Source organism: Pleuronectes platessa, chromosome 5 (assembly GCF_947347685.1).
Source record: "Pleuronectes platessa chromosome 5, fPlePla1.1, whole genome shotgun sequence".
NCBI lineage: Eukaryota > Metazoa > Chordata > Actinopteri > Pleuronectiformes > Pleuronectidae > Pleuronectes > Pleuronectes platessa.
In genome coordinates this window covers 28,672,713-28,692,918 of record NC_070630.1, presented here as the reverse complement: position 1 = coordinate 28,692,918, position 20,206 = coordinate 28,672,713, and the positions used below count along the sequence as shown (strand labels likewise).

General features: G+C 40.1%; 1 protein-coding gene across 2 annotated transcripts in view; it reads left to right on the top strand.

Annotated features, from left to right (window-relative positions):
* Positions 1-270: 270 nt before the first annotated feature.
* LOC128439926 (mitochondrial intermediate peptidase) overlaps positions 271-20,206 on the top strand; it is a 35,997-nt gene continuing 16,061 nt past the window's right edge. Inside the window, exons 1-16 of one of the 2 annotated variants that reach the window (XM_053422449.1) lie at positions 271-978; positions 1,414-1,587; positions 4,117-4,205; positions 4,391-4,477; positions 4,630-4,690; positions 4,870-5,052; positions 9,665-9,821; positions 10,062-10,110; positions 10,531-10,591; positions 10,832-10,884; positions 15,012-15,165; positions 15,322-15,399; positions 16,343-16,550; positions 17,921-18,030; positions 18,182-18,256; positions 19,537-19,653. In XM_053422449.1, the coding sequence (XP_053278424.1) occupies positions 832-978; positions 1,414-1,587; positions 4,117-4,205; positions 4,391-4,477; positions 4,630-4,690; positions 4,870-5,052; positions 9,665-9,821; positions 10,062-10,110; positions 10,531-10,591; positions 10,832-10,884; positions 15,012-15,165; positions 15,322-15,399; positions 16,343-16,550; positions 17,921-18,030; positions 18,182-18,256; positions 19,537-19,653 (1,803 nt within the window). In that variant the 5' untranslated portion in view covers positions 271-831. Of the gene's footprint in view, positions 979-1,413; positions 1,588-4,116; positions 4,206-4,390; positions 4,478-4,626; positions 4,691-4,869; positions 5,053-9,664; positions 9,822-10,061; positions 10,111-10,530; positions 10,592-10,831; positions 10,885-15,011; positions 15,166-15,321; positions 15,400-16,342; positions 16,551-17,920; positions 18,031-18,181; positions 18,257-19,536; positions 19,654-20,206 lie in introns of both variants that reach the window. The other variant, XM_053422448.1, reaches the window with a different exon arrangement.

Genomic DNA, 20,206 nt, shown 5'->3' with positions numbered 1-20,206 from the left:
ACATCAGCATTTTGACCCGCTGGGTGTCACTTTATTCAGCAAAAACGGTCGCGTCATCAACATCCTTTTTCTGTTAGTTGCCATCGTTCACTGTGTGTGAGGAGCCGGGAGGACGTAAATAAACCAGCGTGGACTTCTTCTATATACCTCATGAGGTAGGCTTCTCTAAGCTCGACTTCAGTTGCGCCATCTACTGTTCTGGTGGTGAATTGTTTTCACAACAAAAAGGCTCGTAGAACTATAAATCAAAAAGGGTCCGTCCGATCCGTCCGTCCGTCAGTCCGCAACGGACTCGGAGAAGCATACTTGAGGCCTTTAATGACCAAACGGAGCGTCTGCGTGATGACGTCATGTTTTCATATCGATAGTTACTCGCACTTTCGACGGATCTGATTGTACAGTTTGTAATGAGGGTTTCTTTACTAAATAATATTGCTGCAGTTTTTATATGATACTATATAATCACTATTTGCTTTTGTGGAATTAAGTCCTTCAATAAGCATGAATATATATTTATATCTTTTCACGAAAATACCAACTTCAACCGGCTCTCGTATTTACTTCCATTCATAGCCAGTGAGCCAACATGTGAGAGGTTATGTTTTAGACTGACAGTTACGTTTCACATGTCACTTAAAATGTCTAGTCTGTAATTTAAGTACAGAGAAGCGTGTAGAATATACTAACGTTGTTTAGATTGGTTATTTGCGTTTCCGGCTTTTGTTAACAGGTTGACGCTAAAGCTAAAGATTAGCATGTCCTCTGTCAGTCACTGTGAGCAATACAAACCCCAGTAGACAACAACAGGATACAAAGCTGAGAGAGGACACCATGTCTACGTGTAAAGGACTGCTACACTTTGTGAAGCACAGGAGTCTTTGGACAAGTGTCCGGAGACGTGTCACCACTTGGTCTCCTGTGGGAGCCGCGTTCAATGCCAAGCCTGTCCGGAGACTTGACATGTTGGGCAAGAGCGTGGTTCGTATTTGTCTTATATGACTGAAGTATCACAGCACTGCAGCATGTTATACACCAATGTTGTATTAGTCAGTTGTAACATTGATATGACCCTGTCTGTCTGACTTTTTGTCTCTCTGTCCGTGTGTCTCTCTCTCTGTGTCTGTTTGTATGTCTGTTTCTCTATCTCTACTCTCTTTCTGTCTGTCTGTCTCTTGGTCTCTCTCTCTCTCTGTCTATTTCTTCTTGTTTCTCTGTCTCTGTCTCTGTCTATATGTCTATCTCTCTGTCTGCCTGTCAATCGCTCTCTCTCTCTGTATGTCTCTTGGTCTCTCTATCCGTTGGTGTCTCTCTCTCTCCCTCCCTGTCTGTCTGTCTCTTCTTTCTCTGTCTGCCTCTCTGTCTGTCTCTCTATCTGCCTCTGTACTTCTCTTTCTGTCTGTCTGTGTTTAACAGGGTTTGTTTGGAGTGCCAGAGCTGAGCTGTCCTGCAGGTTTCCAGATCGCCACCAAGACGTCTCTGAAAAACACGGAGCTGCTGGTGGAAAAAGTTTGTTCTTGTCCTCCAGGTGCCCAAACTGTGGAGTCTTTTGACCAGCTGTCAGATGGGTTGTGTAAAGTGGCCGATCTGGTGAGTTCAATGCTTAAACATGTACAGAAACTGTGCTTTACAACTGTGCAAATACGACAGTGTCATTTTACAGATAGTTTACTTACCCAGTGGAGATTTAGAAATGTATCCATCAGTATTAGTTTGCAGTCATGCTCTGAATAGTTGCTGCTCCTATGTTATAATCAATCCAATACAAACTAGAAAGGCCCAACTGTCTTCTTAATTCCAACAAACCTTATAGCGTAGGCCACCTTAAGTTTATCATCTTCACATTGATGGTAATACAGGTTTCTAGCTCTATTTGTTGAGGATTTAAATGTGGTTACATAGGGATGTAACCACATTTAAATCCTCTAGATCTCGATTTTTATTTGGATCTGTCTAGCAGAGCACGTTCTGCTCCGACTCTGTGTTGTGTTGTTAGTTACTGAGGCATACACACAGAAGTTCAGCACAGAAAGAACACACAGGGGAGATGATAAGATAAAGAAGATTGCGCAGATACATCCACACAAAATGTCCACACTCTCATAGATATCAACCTCCTAAATATGTCAGAATTTTTTCATCAAGATTCAAACGTAATCCTCTGAGAGGTAAAAAATGCAGAAAAATGCCCAATATTTCATAGTGTTAGAAAAAGTGAAAAAAGCCTGGGATCTGTACCAACATTTAATGGATCATTTTTTAATTCTTACCGCATCCTTTCACTAAGTTTAGTGGTAATATTTCCAGCATTTTTGTATAATGTTGCTAAATGACAGTAGAGCAAACCAAACATAACCTCCTTGGCTCAGTTAACTATGGTAGTCGCAATAATTTGTGATATGTTTCACAGAGAGCATATAAACAGTCTGGCTGGTTTTGGTCATTATTTTAATGAGCTGTAAGTGATACAGTGCCTTGCATATGTATTCACCCCCCTTGGACTTTTTCCCATTATGTACTGTTACTAACTGGAATTCAAATAGACTTAAATAAACTTTTTCCCGTTTGATCAACAAAACATGCATAGTACTTTGGAGGTGCAAAATAAATTTTATTGTGACACAAACAATAATGAGAACAAAAAAGTTGACATCTGTTGGGTGCATAAGTATTCACCCCCCTGTGTCAATACTTGGTAGAACCCCCTTTCGCTGCAATTACAGCTGCAAGTCTTTTGGGGTATGTCTCTACCAGCTTTGCACATCTAGAGATGGAAAGGTTTGTCCATTCTTCTTGGCAAAAAAGATGAAGCTCAGTCAGATTGGATGGAGACCGTCTGTGAACCGCAATCTTCAAGTCTTGCCATAGATTCTCTATTGGATTGAGGTCTGGGCTTTGACTGGGCCATTTTAAGACATTAACATTCTTTAATCCAAACCATTCCTTTGTAGCTCTGGCTGTATGTTTAGGGTCATTGTCCTGCTGGAAGATGAACCTCCGCCCCAGTCTCAAGTATTTTGCAGACTGCATCAGATTTTCTTCAAGGATTTCCCTGTATTTGGCTCCATCCATCTTTCCCTCTATTCTGACCAGTTTCCCTGTACCTGCTGAAGAGAAGCATCCCCACAGCATGATGCTACCACCACCATGTTTCACTGTTGGGATGGTGTGCTCAGGGTGATGGGCAGTGTTGGGTTTTCGCCACACATAGCGTTTTGCATTGAGGCCAAAAAGTTCAATTTTGGTCTCATCTGACCAGAGCACCTTCTTCCACATGTTTGCTGTGTCTCCCACATGGCTTCTGGCAAACTCCAAACAGGATTTTTTATGGATCCCTTTCAACAATGGCTTTCTTCTTGCCACTCTTCCATAAAGGCCAGATTTGTGGAGTAGACGACTAATAGTTGTCCTGTGGACAGATTCTCCCACCTCAGCTGTGGATCTCTGCAACTCCTCCAGAGTAACCATGGGCCTCCTGGTTGCTTCTCTGATTAATTTTCTCCTTGTCCGACTCTTCAGTTTGGGTGGACGGCCTCCTCTTGGTAGGTTTGCGGTTGTGCCATATTCTTTCCATTTTCTTATGATGGATTTTATGGTGCTCAGAGAGATGTTCAAAGCTCTGGATATTTTTTTATAACCTAACCCTGCTTCATATTTCTCCACAACTTTATCCCTGACCTGTTTGGTGAGCTGCTTGGTCTTCATGATGCTGTTTGTTCAGTAATGATCTCCAACAAACTCTGAGTCCGTCACAGAACAGGTGTATTTATACTGAGATTAAATTGCAGACAGGTGGACCCTATTTACTAATTATGTGACTTGCAAATGTGACTTGTGAATGCAATTGGTCGCACCAGATCTTTGTTAGGGGTTTCACAGTAAAAGGGGTGAATACATATGCACTCAACACTTTTCAGATTTTTATTTGTAAATAATTGTGAAATCCATGGAATATTTCCCCCCACTTCCAAATGATGCACTATTTTGTGTTGGTCCATTACATAAACTCACAATGAAATAAATTTTTATCTGTGGTTATACCATGACAAAATGTAGAAAAGTCCAAAGGGGGTGAATACTTATGCAAGGCACTGTATGTAATTATTCTCACCTCCCCAGGCCGACTTTGTAAAAGTGGCTCATCCAGATCCAGCTTTCCGCGAAGCTGCAGAGAAGACCTGCATAGCGATCGGCACAGTTGTGGAGAAGTAAGAGGCAACATATGTATCTCATCTTCACAAATGTCTTTTATAGCCAAGAATAGTTACCAAGGAACCTATTACATTACACTACTGCAGCAGTATGATTCCTATGTTCATTGAAAGACCACTGTGGGCTTTAGTTTAGACAGATCTTGGAAGCTATTAAAAGATTGCAAACTGTATATTTTCAGACTGAACACTAATGTTGAGTTATGCAAGAGTCTGAAGAATTTGCTGGACAACCCAGATGTTGTGGCCCAGCTGGAACCTGAAACAAGGTAACGTTACTACTTATTTAGTTTGATTGTAGAAGTGGTTGGAACCACAATGGATAAAGTATTATCTCTTTTCACCATTGTATCAATATCTAATTATTATCTCATGACGGGCGATTTAAGGTTTAATGTTCCTTGATGTTTCTCTCTAGAAGAGTAGCAGAGTTATTCATGTTCGACTTTGAAATCAGTGGAATTCATCTGGATGACAAACTGGTGAGTTCATCATAAAGTCTGGTTGCTCCAACTTCATAATCACCTGTATAAGAAAAGATTATGACGAAAATACATAATAAAAACATCAGTGTACAGTGTCCAAAACCTCTTCCTGGTCTCACATTGTGATCAGACTTCTCCCTCTATATTTACTGAACCCGTTACTCTTGTCCCTGCAGAGGAAAGAGGCGGTCGCTCTACACGTGAAGCTTTTGGATCTGAGCAATGAGTTTTTGGTCAGCTCTCACATGCCCAACAGAATTGCGAGATCTGTTATTCCTGAACATCTTCACCTGCACTTTGCAAGTGAAGGAAGCTTCATCCAAGTTGGAGGACTGCATGCAGACTCTCCTGATGACTTGGTAGGTGTTTGCATGCCCGCCTGAATGTTTATCCGTTGTTGTCCAGCAGGTGGCACCTTTACCTTTGTCTCGCAGTGCATGAGACTGAACGTAAAGGCATTAAGATCTGTAAAAAAGCTTGCAGTTTTGTTAATAAATATTCTATACTCTCTCCTACCTACTCTTACAGTGAGCATTGTCGTAGCTTTAAAATTATAGCCAATATATTCTCAACATTTATTTCTCTTCACCTTTCTAGTTATTTGCTTTACAATTACAGTTAATATATATATATATATACAAGGTCATTTCAACATCTAGTCCTAATTCTAATATCTAATATATAAGATATATTCTAATATCTAATATATCAGAATTAGGACTAGATGTGGAAATTAGAATTAGGACTAGATTAAGTTACCAACTACCAGTAGATGTTAGCAGGTGTTTGTGGCCACTAGCGCATGTTGGGGACATAACTTCAGTTGTGCACCATAGCACCATCAAGTGTTTTGTCTTGTAATCAATAATACAGGCTGAACTTGAGAGTATGCTGAGGCTAAAGGTAAATCTGACAGGCTACTGGGTTGTATGGCAGTACTATGAAAACCATGTGGCTTGCTCAGTAGATCAGACATCATTATTTCTATTCTATGCCTTTTTAAACTAAGGGGCATAGACATAAATATATGTATATGTATATATTTATAGTTTGCTTGTATTTGCTTTTTCAGCTTTTTAACCTATTTAAAGTGTCTTTGACCATTTTGAACATCATTTTATACAGTGTTGTGAGCAGGTTTTACTTATATTTGATATCATCTTACTATAATAACATTAATGGCATGATTAAAAATAATAATAAATATAAAATAACTAGGGCTAAGTTGTAGCACTGACGGGCCCGAGCACCCGCACGTTGAAGCCTGTTGTGGTCGGTGGAGAGAGCAGTCAATGACCAAGCGCACGTCTCCGTGTTGCATGCATTTTGCACACTGCGGCAAGATAAATGCTTCACTTCCTGCGTCCGTCACGCGATGTCGATCTTTGCCTGCTAATTGCTCATTACGGTCCACGCTATCAATTGCACATCACACTGTGAACATTTTATCTAAATCGAATGATAGTTGTAAAACAAAGCTTACTTCCTGTTGCCAGTAGGTGACGGCATCACTATTATTACGCACAGACATGTTGATCTGTTCAACTAGGGGCTCTGATGTAGCGTGAGCAATTTTGTGTCAATTGGACAATGTAACAACAACTTCATTTTCACACTGATCAGTAGGTGGCGCAATGACCCTGAACTAATATTTATATATGCAGCTGTTCAGGTCAGGATTATGATCATAGGTCAGTAGTTCAGAGCTGGTTGGATAATGTAGTGTGGATTTACAAAGTACTTCCTGTTTCATGGTGAATCAGTAGGTGGCGCAATGACACTGAGGGAAATATTGACACATAGAGCTGTTCAGGCTTAGTCTCTGATCATTTGACAGAAGTTTGGTAGTGATAGGACAATGCACAGTGGAGTTATGACAACATTGTGTCCTTTGGCGAAGGATGATCCTTCGCCGCACCTCAATGTTTACACGGTTTGAGGAAATGTCACAATTCTGACCATGATCCAATGACTTGACTGAGCTCTTTTGAGCTGTATATTGTAAAGCAGCCAGGAGCAGTTCATCAAAGTATAAAACATGTCACTTCCTGTAGCCACCAGTGGGCGCTGTGATTTCAAGTCATAATTTCTGTGTAGATGTCATCAGACCGGGACTCTTGTCTAACATGATTAGTTTGGACTCCATTGGACCATTTATGTCCAAAGATACAGAACCTTGTGTTTTGATGGAGTGTCATCAAGCTTTGACACCACGCCACGAGCACAACGTGTTACGAAAAAACGATCTTTGGGTCAGTTTTTATCTCCGTCTTGTTGTGATGACACTCATCTCAATTTGAAGTTGATCTGATGAAAGCCCTGGGACAAGTATGTCAAAGTAGGAATGTGTAATACGGCATAAAATGGCCACTAAAGCCAAAATGTTGGCCAATCGTAGTACCAGGGCTGCACTTTAGGGGGCGCTAGTCAGTTATTTTGCCACGCCCATTCCTTAAAACCATATCGTGGGGGGCTGTTGTTAAAGACATGTAGTTTGTGTGAGATAGAACCATGAACACTGAAGTTACAGCAATTTCGTGTTTCACGGCGAGTTGATGAACTTTGATGCCATGCCATTAAAATGACGTTTGACGAAATCTTACGCCTAAATTATCTATGTCTTGAGCCGGGACTCTTGTCTTACATGTCTAGTTTGGACTCCATTGGACCATGTACAGTGGATATAAAAAGTCTACACACCCCTGTTAAAATGCAAGGTTTTTGTGATGTAAACAAATGAGACAAAGATAAATCCTGTCTGAACTTTTTCCACCTTTAATCAGACCTTTTACGTGAACAATTCAATTGAAAAAACAAACTGAAATCTTTTAGAGGGAAAAATACAAATAAAAAACTAAAATAATGTGGTTGCATAAGTCTGCACACCCTCTTATAACTGGGAATGTGGCTGTATTCAAAGTTAACCAATCACATTCAAACTCATGTTAAATAGTAGTCTGTACACACCTACCATCATTTACAGTGACTCTGATTAATCCTAAATAAAGTTCAGCTGTTCTAGTAGGATTTTCCTGACATTCTCTTAGTTGCAACTTACAGCAAGAGCCTTGCTTCGCAGAGAGCTGCCTAAGCATTAAAGGGATCTCATTATTGAAAGGTATCGGTCAGGAGAAGGGTACAAAATAATTTCCAAGGTATTAGATATACCACGAAACACAGTGAAGACAGCCATTATCAAGTGGAGAAAGTATGGCACAACATTGACATTACCAAGAACTGGACATCCCTCCAAAATTGATGAAAAGACAAGATGAAAACCTGTCAGGGAGGCTTCCAAGAGGCCGACAGCAACATTAAAGGAATTTCTGGCAAGGACTGGCTGTGTACTACATGTGACAACAATCTTCTGTATTCTTCATATGTTTGGGCTATGGGGTAGGGTGGCAAGACAGAAGCTTTTCTTACCAAGAAAAACATCCAAGTCCGGCTAAATTTTGCAAAAACATACACGAAGTCTCCAAAAGCATGTGGGGAAATGTGTTATGGTCTTATGAAACCAAGGTTGAACTTTTTGGCCATAATTCCAAAAGGTATGTTTGGCGCAAAAACAACACTGCACATTCACCTAAAGAACACCCTACCCACAGTGAAGCATGGTGGTGGCAGCATCATGCTTTGGGGCTGTTTTACTTCAGCTGGAACAGGGGCCTTAGTCAAGGTGGAGGGAATTATGAACAGTTAAGAAAAACCAGTCAGTTTTGGCACAAAACCTTCAGGCTTCCGTTAGAAAGCTGAAGATGAAGAAGAATTTCACCTATCAGCATGACAATGACCCAAAGCACACATCCAAATCAACAAAAGCATGGCTTCACTAGAAGAAGATTCATGTTTTGGAATGACCCAGCCAGACCCCAGACCTGATTCCAATTGAACATCTGTGGGGTGATCGGAAGAGGGCTGTGCACAGGAGATGTGCTCGTAATTTGACAGATTTGGAGCCCTTTTGCAAAGAAGAGTGGGAAAATATTGCCAAGTCAAGATGTGCCATGCTAATAGACTCCTACCCCAAAAGACTGAGTGCTGTAATAAAATCAAAAGGTGCTTCAACAAAGTATTAGGCTAGGGTGTGCACACTTATGCAACCAGGTGATTGTAGTTTATTTTATTTTATTTTCCTCCTAAAAGATTTCAGATTGTTTTGCAACTGAATTGTTCACCTTATAGGTCACATTAAAGGTGGGAAAAGTTTGGACAGGATTTATCTTTGTCTCATTTGTTTACATCACAAAAACCTTGAAATTGAACAGGGGTGTGTAGACTTTTTATATCCACTGTATGTCCGAGATACAGAACCTCTTGTTGTGATGACACTCATCTCAATTTGAAGTTGATCTGATAAAAGCTCTGGGACAAGTATGTCAAAGTAAAAATATGGAATATAGCCAAAATGGCCACTAAATGCAAAATGGCGGCTTCCGGCGGCGTTTTTCATAATGCCCCTTGAGCCTTTTTTTTTATGACTGGTCACGATACACCTTTGTTTAGATTATGGTGAAGATCGGTCAATGGGAAACCTGGGTGCTGGTTTCAGGGGGCGCTGTTGAGCCATTTTGCAATGCCCAATTCAAATTACTCCAGAATACAAAAAAAACATAGACCTTGAATTTCCTGCAAAGTTTCATGAATTTTTGAGCATGTCTAGGCCCTGAAAAAGCCCCCTAAAGGCAAATCATGATAATAAGTCAAATCTTTAAATTTCAATAGGGCATCCCACCGCTCGGTGCTCGGGCCCTAATAAACAGCGAGATTAGAATAATCCAACAATGTGTAAAGTTGAGTTACTGCCTAAATCAGTTAAAGAAATTAAGAAAATCATAACACATTAGACAGTGCAGGTATAGGTGAAGTAAAAACTGTTCACTGGATCATCAAATGGTCTCAACCTGGCCTGTAACTATTGATCAATAGATTTTTTTTAATCATGAATCTTATCCTCTCTATCACCCATAGGTGCGGGAGATTGCTTACAGGATTTTCCTCTATCCTAATGCTGACCTGATGAGGTGTCTGGAAGAGCTGCTGGAGTGCAGATACCAAATGGCCAAACTGGTGGGCTACGAGTCGTACGGTCACAGAGCCCTGAAGGGAACGATGGCCAAAACACCAGGTTCATCAATTGTTTTGCTTCAGCATGAGTGTAGTTATCATAAGTCAGTGCTGTAGCTGTATGAGTGATACAAGTTTTAACTCATTTTGAATATTTGCAAAGAATATAGTAATTCTAAAAGATGACTATACATTTACAGATATACAGAAATGTTTTTTCTAAGCTGCTCTTTCTGCGCCTTGGCCACTGATCTACGGTAGTTTTACATGCTACAACTTTATTTTTCATTACCCTTTGCAGAGACTGTGATGAGCTTTCTGCAGTTGTTAACAGACAAGCTGTCAGACAGGTACAGTCTCCTCTTCTAAGCTTGTCTACAGATTGTTGTCATGACCTGACTTTTGTTTTTTTTTAATTGGCTGTGTAGTTAAAGACCCCATTAGCTCCCTACTTTCCTTTATCGTTAAGTATAATATAAGTTAGTGGGTCATTTAACACAACAGGATGTCCAAGAGATCTCAGGCTTATTATTTGCGTTCTTTGTGTTTTTATTAATGTGGATTCTTTGTGCTTGGGATTCCTTAAACACACACGTCAGGTGGCCCCTCGACACTTGAAATTACCCACAGGTGTGAAATGCCAAATGCATGCTGGGATAGGCTCTGCCCCCTCTTGACCCTGAGCAGAGACTGCAGCGTGAAGACCGGAATGAATGCCTCCAGTTAATTAGCTCAAGGCTTGTTTTGGTGTTTTTCTTTTTATCTCACAGAACAGCGACAGACTTCAAGATGATGAGCGACATGAAGAAGAAACTCAACCCTCGTAATTCTGTGAGTGATCTCTGTGCATAAATACTCTTTACACACAAGCATATTCTCCCGTTCTCCACTACAACATTATAGAATCCTGAAATATCACACAGTTTCCTCAGTCAGCATGTTGACGGTATAAAGTGCCTAAAAGTTTAACATGAGCCTTTTAAATATTAATGAGCTTCATGTTGCCTATAAATCATTTTCATTAGTTTGATATTGCCTGTAAATAAAACAGCTCCTGTTGTCATCTTAAAGGAGCTCATGCCCTGGGATCATCCGTTCCTCAGCGGTGTCTTGCGTGCTGAAAGGTGGGTGTCTGCCATCTTTATGAGACATATCTTCTAGCCTGCTGTCATTTGATAGAGTTGTCTTGATCAGTGTCTTTGTGACAGTTATTTATATTCTGGCATAGTACAAAGTGTTATTGCAACCAAGCTCTTCCTCAGGTCACAGATGTTACAAAAGGTGTTAAGGGAGAAGCATGGGAGTAGTCGAGCTGTTCTCTCATATTACCTTTCTGATTCAGGAGAATACAGTCTGATATTATCAGACAGCTTCAGTCTTTGGCTCTTCTTTGTTGGTGTTAGTAGCTGTGGCATTTTGGGCTGTTTCAATGTTGAGCTCTGTTTTACAATGTCCCTTACACAAAGTATTGATATTGAGTTTTGAGTTTCAAAGCATTTGACAGCTACGTCACTACACTCATGGACACCAATGTTTCGATCTTTAAAATATGATGTGTAACAATTCTTGATGAAAACATCTAAAATCAACTAGACCTTATGTTTGATATTTTGCCTTTTAATTGCATCACATCCACTTCACCCATGACTTTAACCATCTCTGCTATAACTACCGTGGCAAACATTGATGATGAAGGAATAACACTATACTAGCCAGGTAGCCTGTTTTCAGTTTTTTCCTTCCACTGTTTGTATTGGTCACTCATTATAGATTACGGTTATTCGTTGCAGTTTGCTGCGTAACATGAGTAAAACTTTGACGCATCATCAGAATCAGCTTTATTGGCCATGTATTCGTACACATAGAAGGAAATTGAATCCAGTTTTGCCATTGCTCTCAATGTACAGAAATAGACAAATAACTGGACAACAAAGAAGAACAAGGTTCAGCAAAAATGTATCTACTATGTACAAGTATGAAATATATATATATATATATACAGTTGCAATCAGAAATATTCAACCCCCTCACCGCAATAGACATTATAGTGATGTGGATGACAGATAATTACAATAAATGACAAAAAAAACCTCATCAAACATAAAAAGATATTTATTGATGCATATTTTAGTTATTTTGACAACAGAAGTTGAGTTAACTTTGAAGTTCAAATGAAAAATGTAACTCTTTCAACACATGTGTATGTGCAGTATTATTCAACCCCCCCAGCTTCAGTACTTTGTGGCGCATCCTCTAGCTTTTATAACTTCTAAAAAATGTTTTCGGTAAGTGCGGACAAGCTTCTTACACCTCTCGATTGGAATCTTTGCCCATTTTTCAAGTGCAAAAGCCTCTAGATCAGTGATGTTTGATGGCTTCCATGCTGCAACTGCCTTCTTTAAATCCCACCAAAGATTTTCAATCAAATTTGATCTGGTGACTGTGAATGCCACTCCAGGCGTTCCAGGATCTTTTTCTCAACCAAGCTTTGGAGGTTTTGCTTTGGATCATTGTCTTGCTGGAAAGTCCAATGATCACCAAGGTTTAATTTGTCAACAGAAGGCATCACATTCCTTTTTAAAATGGCCTGGTATTTCTTTGAATCCATGATGCCATGTACACAATAAAGATTGCTAGTTCCTGCCGCAGAAAACAGCCCAACATCATCTTTGACCAACCTCCATGCTGGACTGTGGGGATGGTATTCTTCTGGTCCTAAGCCTGGCCTTTGACACGCCAGACATACCGCTGGTCCATACGTCCAAACAGTTCCAGTTTGGTTTCATCAGTCCATAGAACTGTCACCCAAAACTCCGTAGTCTTATCCAAATTCCTCCTGGCATATTCTAGTCGACTTTTGATGTTCCTTTTGGTCAAGAGCTGAGTGTGTCTTGAAGCCGGCCATGAAGTCGTTTTTTATTCAGTGCACGTCTTATATTTGCCACTGACGCATTTGTACCAGCCTTCATCAGGTCATCCTGTAGGTGTCTTGCAGTCACACAGGGGTTTCTCTGAGTTGTTCTGACTAAGTTGCTGAGGCTCCTTGATGAAATGTTGGGCTTTCTTCCACGGCCAGGCAGGTTTGAAGCTGCTCCATCAGTTTTAAACTTCCTTATAATGTTCCCAATTGTGTCTCTTGGAATATAATTTTTGGGGGAAATCTTCTTCTACCCAAGGCCTTTCAGGTGTGATGAAATAATCTCCTCTCTCAGCTTTTGTGGAAGCTCCTTTGTCTTTCCCATGATTGCAACTCACCTTGAATACCTTCATGGGTGGGGTTTATATATGCATCACAGCTGAAGCAAATGAAGGATCAGTATAGAGTTCCCAAAGGCTTAATAAGGTTTCAACTCAACTTTAGGACAAAAAAACTGTCGGACAGCTTTAAAAACAACAATATTATATCAGGGTTGAATAATTGTGACACGGCTAACAAAGTATACTGTTACACATAAATACTGCATCATGCATTTTCTGTGTTGATTTTTTGTTTCACTCAACTCAAAAATAAATCATCCAAGGCAGGATCTTGCTCTTTGAAAGAAATGTAATTGATAAATCTTTAAAATCTTTGGGGGGCAGACCTGATTTTCTGTTCCTGTCCTGTTTGGTGTGTGCATCTCATTCTTGAACATGTTTTGCACCTGAGGTAGATTTTCGTCTATTGGGTGGTAAATACAACAACTCACAGGGCTCCACGCTGCTTCACAAAATCATCAAACTATGTCGTCTTTCTTGTTTAGATTATGAGTCCCCTAGAGACCCCTAGAGACCCCCTTACATATTGTACGTTTAACCAGATTAAGATAGAAGTCTGAATAAGACAGCGCCATGTAAGCAGCATTTTCTGATTAACTTACCCAGAATAAGGTCATAATCTGAATAAAAAAGTAATAATCACAATAAGACATGAGACTATTTTGACCATGGTCACATTATGTAGACATGTATATGTCTTAATCACATTCTAGCATACTATTGGAGTTTTCAAAGCATTTTTTTACAACAAGATACGGCAGTTACCAATTGTTTGACGACACATGCTTGGGGTTCAAGTGATTTCAAGGAGTTTAGGCTTCTGTATGGTTAAAAACACTCAAAATGTGAAAAATTTGCATCGTGCATAAAACTACTTCAGGTTGGGGTTTTAAAACTCTGGTGGGAACATTGGATGTATGACGTAGTTGAAGTATATTGACATGTAAAATATAGACTTGACATATATACGAGAATATTAATGGAATATTCTCGTATATATGTAACTCAAGTAAATATCTTAATTGAAATAATTTCTTATTCAGAATAAGACTGTAAAAATAATCACTGTGGCAAAACTGTAGCTCATTAACAGAAGAACTACACATTTTAATCTAATATTTTTCTCTGGCTGTGATGTATTAGGGGGCATGTGATGATCTTTACTTCCTCTCGTTTTTCACCTAATTTGACTTGATCATGTTTTATTTTGTTATTCTTGATGAGATTTCACTTTTCTCCCTCATTATTTAAACCATAAGTCCAACAGAGCACTCGGTTACCTACAGTTTTTCCTCGTTTCAAACACTTTAAAATAGTTAAGTCTTTAAAAAAATCCATGCAGCCACCCACTAAATGTGGTTGTTGAGTGTCTCCAACTTTTTTTTTTATAGATATCAGTTCTTAATGAACTATAATTTCCCTTCCTAGCACTCAACAGAGACTGGTAATATACTGAGCCAAACTTTCTGGAGAAGTTTGAGCTAAATCTTTATTACAGATAATATAGATCCCTCATGTGTCCTTTGGATTTAAGCGGCCACCAAGTTGCGTGTGTGTGTGCATTACCATGTATCAGTGACTGTTCCTAGGGTTTCCTGAGGAGGAGGAGTACTTCTTGTCCTCCACTCTCGTGCTGCCACTCATCCAGAGAAGGACGATCCAGTCTTCTCCTGTTTGTGGTTATGCTTGTTGGCAGGAGATCCAAAAATAAATTAAAGATACAGTCTGATTGCTTTAAAAATCTAGAGCTGCCTCCAGTTTACGCACACACACACACACACACACACACACACACACACACACACACACACACACTCATATGCTGAGAAATCTCACTCACTCGAATACTTTTATATTAATCCCTTAAATCTTTTGTCTTTTGATTTATTGAATCATTTCTTTGAAAAAGCTTAATCACATCATGACACTCAAGATTCCAAACAGCTGCGTCTTGCATCTTCGAATTCTATAATCTATTTTGTATTTTTATTAGGTACAACATAGAGCCCAGTCTGTACAGTCCCTACCTGTCTCTGGGTGCCTGTATGGAGGGTTTGAACAACCTCTTCTCTCAGCTGTACGGTGTTTCCCTGATGTCTGAACATCCCAGTGCTGGAGAGGTGTGGAGCGAGGACGTCCGCAAACTGGTGAATCTCCCTTACACTGCAAACAGTCTGTTATTGCGTTCAGTCTTTATGTTAATGACATTTCAATGCCTCTTTGTAATGTGTTTTATGATTTGATTTTATGTTGTTGGTTGCAAATACAGTTGTTAAATAGTTTGTGTGTGTGTGTGCTTCTAGGCTGTTGTACACGAGACGGAGGGACTACTGGGATATATCTACTGTGACTTTTTCCATCGTTCAAATAAACCTCACCAGGTTTGCAAAAAAACATTCATTCATTTCATCTACACTTCTCTTCTTACTACCAGTTCTGTTTTCGGAATAAAATACATACTGATACAACTAAATGTTCTTATTGGAAGAACTATATTAAAAAAACAATGATATAATATTTTATTTAATTATTACTATTTTACAGTAAACAAGGATCACACAATAGAGCTAGTCAATTGAGTCAAATTGCAAGAACAAAATCGGCAAAAATAAGTAATTTTTATTTTAGATGTTGCACTTTTGTTTTCTCGAGTGAATGCAAAGCTGTTCTGTCTGATATTTCGTTATTTGAGGTTAATGTTGGAAGCAACCCGCTGCCACTGCTCGAGGACTCAGGTACACCTTCAGGGACTCGCAGGCAGCATTTCAAACTCGGAAGTCCCACAGGCGGCTGTGGCTGAGGGGTAGAGTGGTCGTCCTCCAACCTGAAGGTCGGCGGTTCGATCCCCAGTCTGAACCATCTGCATTCCGAAGTGTCCTTGGGCAAGATGCTGAACCCCGAATGGCCCCCCATAGAATAACAAAAGTGCTGCAAGTAGATGCACTGTATGAATGTGTGTGTGAATGGGTGAATGTGAAACTGTAATATAAAGTGCTTTGAGTGGTCATCAAGACTAGAAAAGCGCTATATAAATACAAATCCATTTACCATTTACATTAAACAGGGATGCAATAGGCCATACAGAAATCTAAGCAATCATACCTTCCATACAGGAATAGTAGTAAAAGACATCATATAAGTTGCGGGTTACTGGCTACCAGCTCAACTAGTGAGCTGAATGCAGAGGTTTAAATCCTCCTGCAGCAGCTGCGGGTGCTAACAAGTCAGTAGAAACAGAAAAAAACAATGAAGTGGCACAGTCAGTGATATTGACTGAAATTTTTTCTGCCCACTTCTGGCCTCATGTCCACCTCACCCTCCCAGGACTGTCACTTCACCATCCGCGGTGGCCGCTGGTGCGAGGAAGTGGGTCAGTACCAGCTGCCTGTCGTGGTGCTGATGCTAAGTCTGCCCCTACCGTCCAAGAGCGCCCCCACCCTACTCACCCCAGGCATGATGGAGAACCTTTTCCATGAGATGGGGCACGCCATGCACTCCATGCTGGGTCGCACTCGCTACCAGCATGTCACAGGTGAGGTGTGAATACACACAGAACATCCTGGATACTGTAACCTTGGGCAACTAAAAAGTCAGATTTACCCACCATTGCTTTATAATGGGGCCTTGATTGTTCACATCATTCATTAGGTTTTATTTAACTCACAGAGGAATTAGAGAACTGAGAACATCCAGCAACGTGGGAGATGATTGATGTTTGACACTTTATGAAAATTCAGAAAATTATGGCTTTGCTGTTCTCAAATGTCACAGATAAGAATGATGTTGCTATAGGTTGTTAAATTACAGTTTAGCGTATTGGGCGTGAATTGGAAAGTTGAAAAGCCCTGAGGAGAGGTTTAGATCATCTTCAGGTGCCAAACCTGTTACTTAATACTGCTTCACTTGTCATATAAAGTTGCTGGATTCCTTCACGAGTAATTTAAGATCCCTAAAGTATTTATTGACACTAATAACAGTATCCCTTGATTAAACTGGAGGCTGTTTGGAGAGGCGGTAGACTAGTGGCAGAAAAATTGGACTATGGGCAGAAAATCCGACTGGATGGTCTCTGGTTCGACTCCATGGAGTGACAACAAAAACATATCTCGATGGACAACACCTGGATCTGTTCAAAAGTCCAAGAGGACTCTCCCTACCCAACTGTCTAAGTGCCCCTGAGCAAGGCACCTTACTCCCCAACACCTGCTCCCATGGCGCCGTGCATGGCTGCCCACTGCTCTGTGTGTCCTCCTGTGTTAACCAGATGGGTCAAAAGCAGAGGACAAATTTTCCCCCATTTGCATGTGTGTGGGACCAGTAAATGTATCTTGAGATCTTGTTTCTTCAGTGGCAACCATGTTTATGCCAGTTTAGACATGTCGCTAACAACAGTTTCGTTACAGTTAACTTAATGCTGTAGTTATGACTCCATGCCAATGACAGCCAGATCCATTTGTTTGGATTGTCTGTCCCATTCATGTGAACATGATACCTCAAGAATACCCTGAAGGATTGTCTTCAAATTTTATACAAATGTTCAGTACAACTCATGGATGAAATTATTAGGATTTGGTGTAAAATGTCAAGGTCACTGTGATCTTACAAAACACATTTTGCCTGATGAAAGTAATTCTTTCAAATTTGGCATAAATTCACTTAGTCTCACAGATTTTTATGTAGACTGAAACTGCACTGGTTGGGGGAGGGAAACCACCACGAGGCAGTAAATCTAGTTATTTGCTTAATTTTGTGGCCTAAAAGAATGAGTGCATCTTGAGAAGCAGCCTGCCAAGGCACAGAGTGAGTGCTACGTGTAGTTCAGTATCAACCCAAACATAGGAAGACTGAACTAAGCCATACCTTCCCTTATTTCTTTTTTTTCCTTTGTTGTCTCTCCTCCAGGAACCAGATGTGCAACAGACTTTGCCGAAGTCCCATCCATCCTCATGGAGTACTTTGCAACTGACTATCGAGTCATCAGCCAGTTTGCACGCCATTATGAAACTGGACAGGTACTAAACTAAACCCTCAAAATTGAGATCCATAAGAAGACAGATTTTGTGTTACTCAATGGCTTTTTTGTCAACTATGTCCATTCTAGTCATTTTATACATACGTATTATAATCTAATAATGTGGACTTGAATTTTTGATCACTCTATAGCCTCTACCGCAGAGTATGGTGGCTCGACTGTGTGAGTCAAAGAAGGTATGCGGAGCTGCAGACACCCAGCTGCAGGTACGCCTAGTCCTACACACATTACTGTAAAAATCCAGTCAGATAGTTTGTGAAACTTTTTTTTAATGACAATCCAGAGGATTCGGCCTCGACCTTTCACTGTTAAGGCTCATTTATGCTCAATGTTAGATCCGAAAATTTATGGAGCCCTCTTGTGAAAGCTTATTGATACGAAGAAAACAGATGAAGCGGAGCAGTACCTATATAAATCCTGGGTAGGCAGTGTAGCCAATAGAGAGACAACCATTAGACACAAGGAAGACATTTAATCAAAGAACTCACAGTGCACGTGTCACAATGTATTGAATGGCCTCACAGATGACTGCAGTTTACAATGGGGTCACTTTCTTCTCTTTCTTAAGAGATGCATGTATTGCTTAACAATCACACGTACGTAAAGGACTCATCAACGTCCTTTACAGTGATGGTTACATAGATAGAAATGGACGAATCACTTTTCATACAAGCAGCATAAATGAGCCTTACATTTTATTTTTGAATTAAGATTAAGATTAAGATACATTTACTTGTCCCAAACACATGCACAGACATGCACTGACCCATCTGGTGCAGGACACACAGAGCAGTGAGCGACCATGTACGGCGCCTGGGGAGCAGATGTTTGGGGAGTAAGGAGCCTTGCTCAGGGTCACTAGACAGGGTAGGGAGAATCCTCTTGGATTTTTGGACAGATCAATCCAGGTTCGTCTTTTTGTTGTTTCTCCGTGGAGTCGAACCAGAGACAAACCAGAGCCCTTTTCTGCCCATAGTCCAAGTTTCTGCCACTAGTCCACCGCCTCTCCATAAATGAATACTCAGTTCTCTCCTTAAAAGCTGTGAATATGGCTAGGAAATGAGGGGATAAATGCATTACATTACAGATATAACCTAATCACTGAGGAACAGAGCATTGTTTGAGCTTCAGCTTCAATGTCTCTTAAAGTCATGACAGAAAGCAGAAGATTCAATGTTTTCATAATGAACATTCCTTTAAGGTCAAGAGCCTCCAGAGCATTAAGGATGAAGGATGCAGAAACGTTACTTATCATAAACATTTAACAGCAGCTAGTAGTTGAAGAGGTTAAACAAACTTTTTCTTTTTAGTGCTTATCAAACCACAACCAATTAATTATTATTAGTTATTAAATTCATTAAAGAGGTTAAATAAAGCAATGAGCATTTTATAATTTTATTACAAGTACTGTATGTAAGTACTGTACTGTATGTGCAGGACTGATTCAGTAGCAAGTGTGATTTGTGTTGTTTTTCTTACTGGACAGATTTTCTACGCAGTCTTGGACCAGATCTATCACAGCAAACCCCAAAACTGCTCCACCACGGATATCCTGAAAGATATGCAGGAGAAATTCTATGGCTTGCCTTATACTCCCAATACGGTAAAGAAGCTGCTCATAACTCTTATATCATTAGATCAGTTTGAGAGTTCGAGGTTGTTGATGATTTGGGGAAAGTTCTGCTCATGATTCCATGATGACTCTCGTTTCACTACCCAGTTGATCTTCTTTTGCGCTCTAGTCTCCTTCTTTTCTTTCTCTTTGCTTTTATACCTTTTACCCTGGCTCAGCAGAATTTAAGGGATTAGTCTTTTTTTGAAGCCCTGCTAAAATAACAAAGCAGAGGCATACTTTGAAAGAGCCCTCCCCGGGGGAAATATCTGATAGGGGAGAGCGGGGTAATGTGGGACATTTTTTACATTTGCTCCCCTCTAGGCGAGCTAAAATGCTATGTCAGTAAAATGTACACATTTCCCATTAATTCAGGATGTTTTCTAGCAATGGGAATTATCAGAATGTCTTCAGGACAAAGGGCAGTGAAAATATGATTGTTTTTAAAAAAGTGGTCTTGTGTCTCACTTTACCCCGGCTACGGGGTAAAGTGATCCACTTACTTTTTCCACTTTAAAACTACCATTACAACAAATGTTGTAAT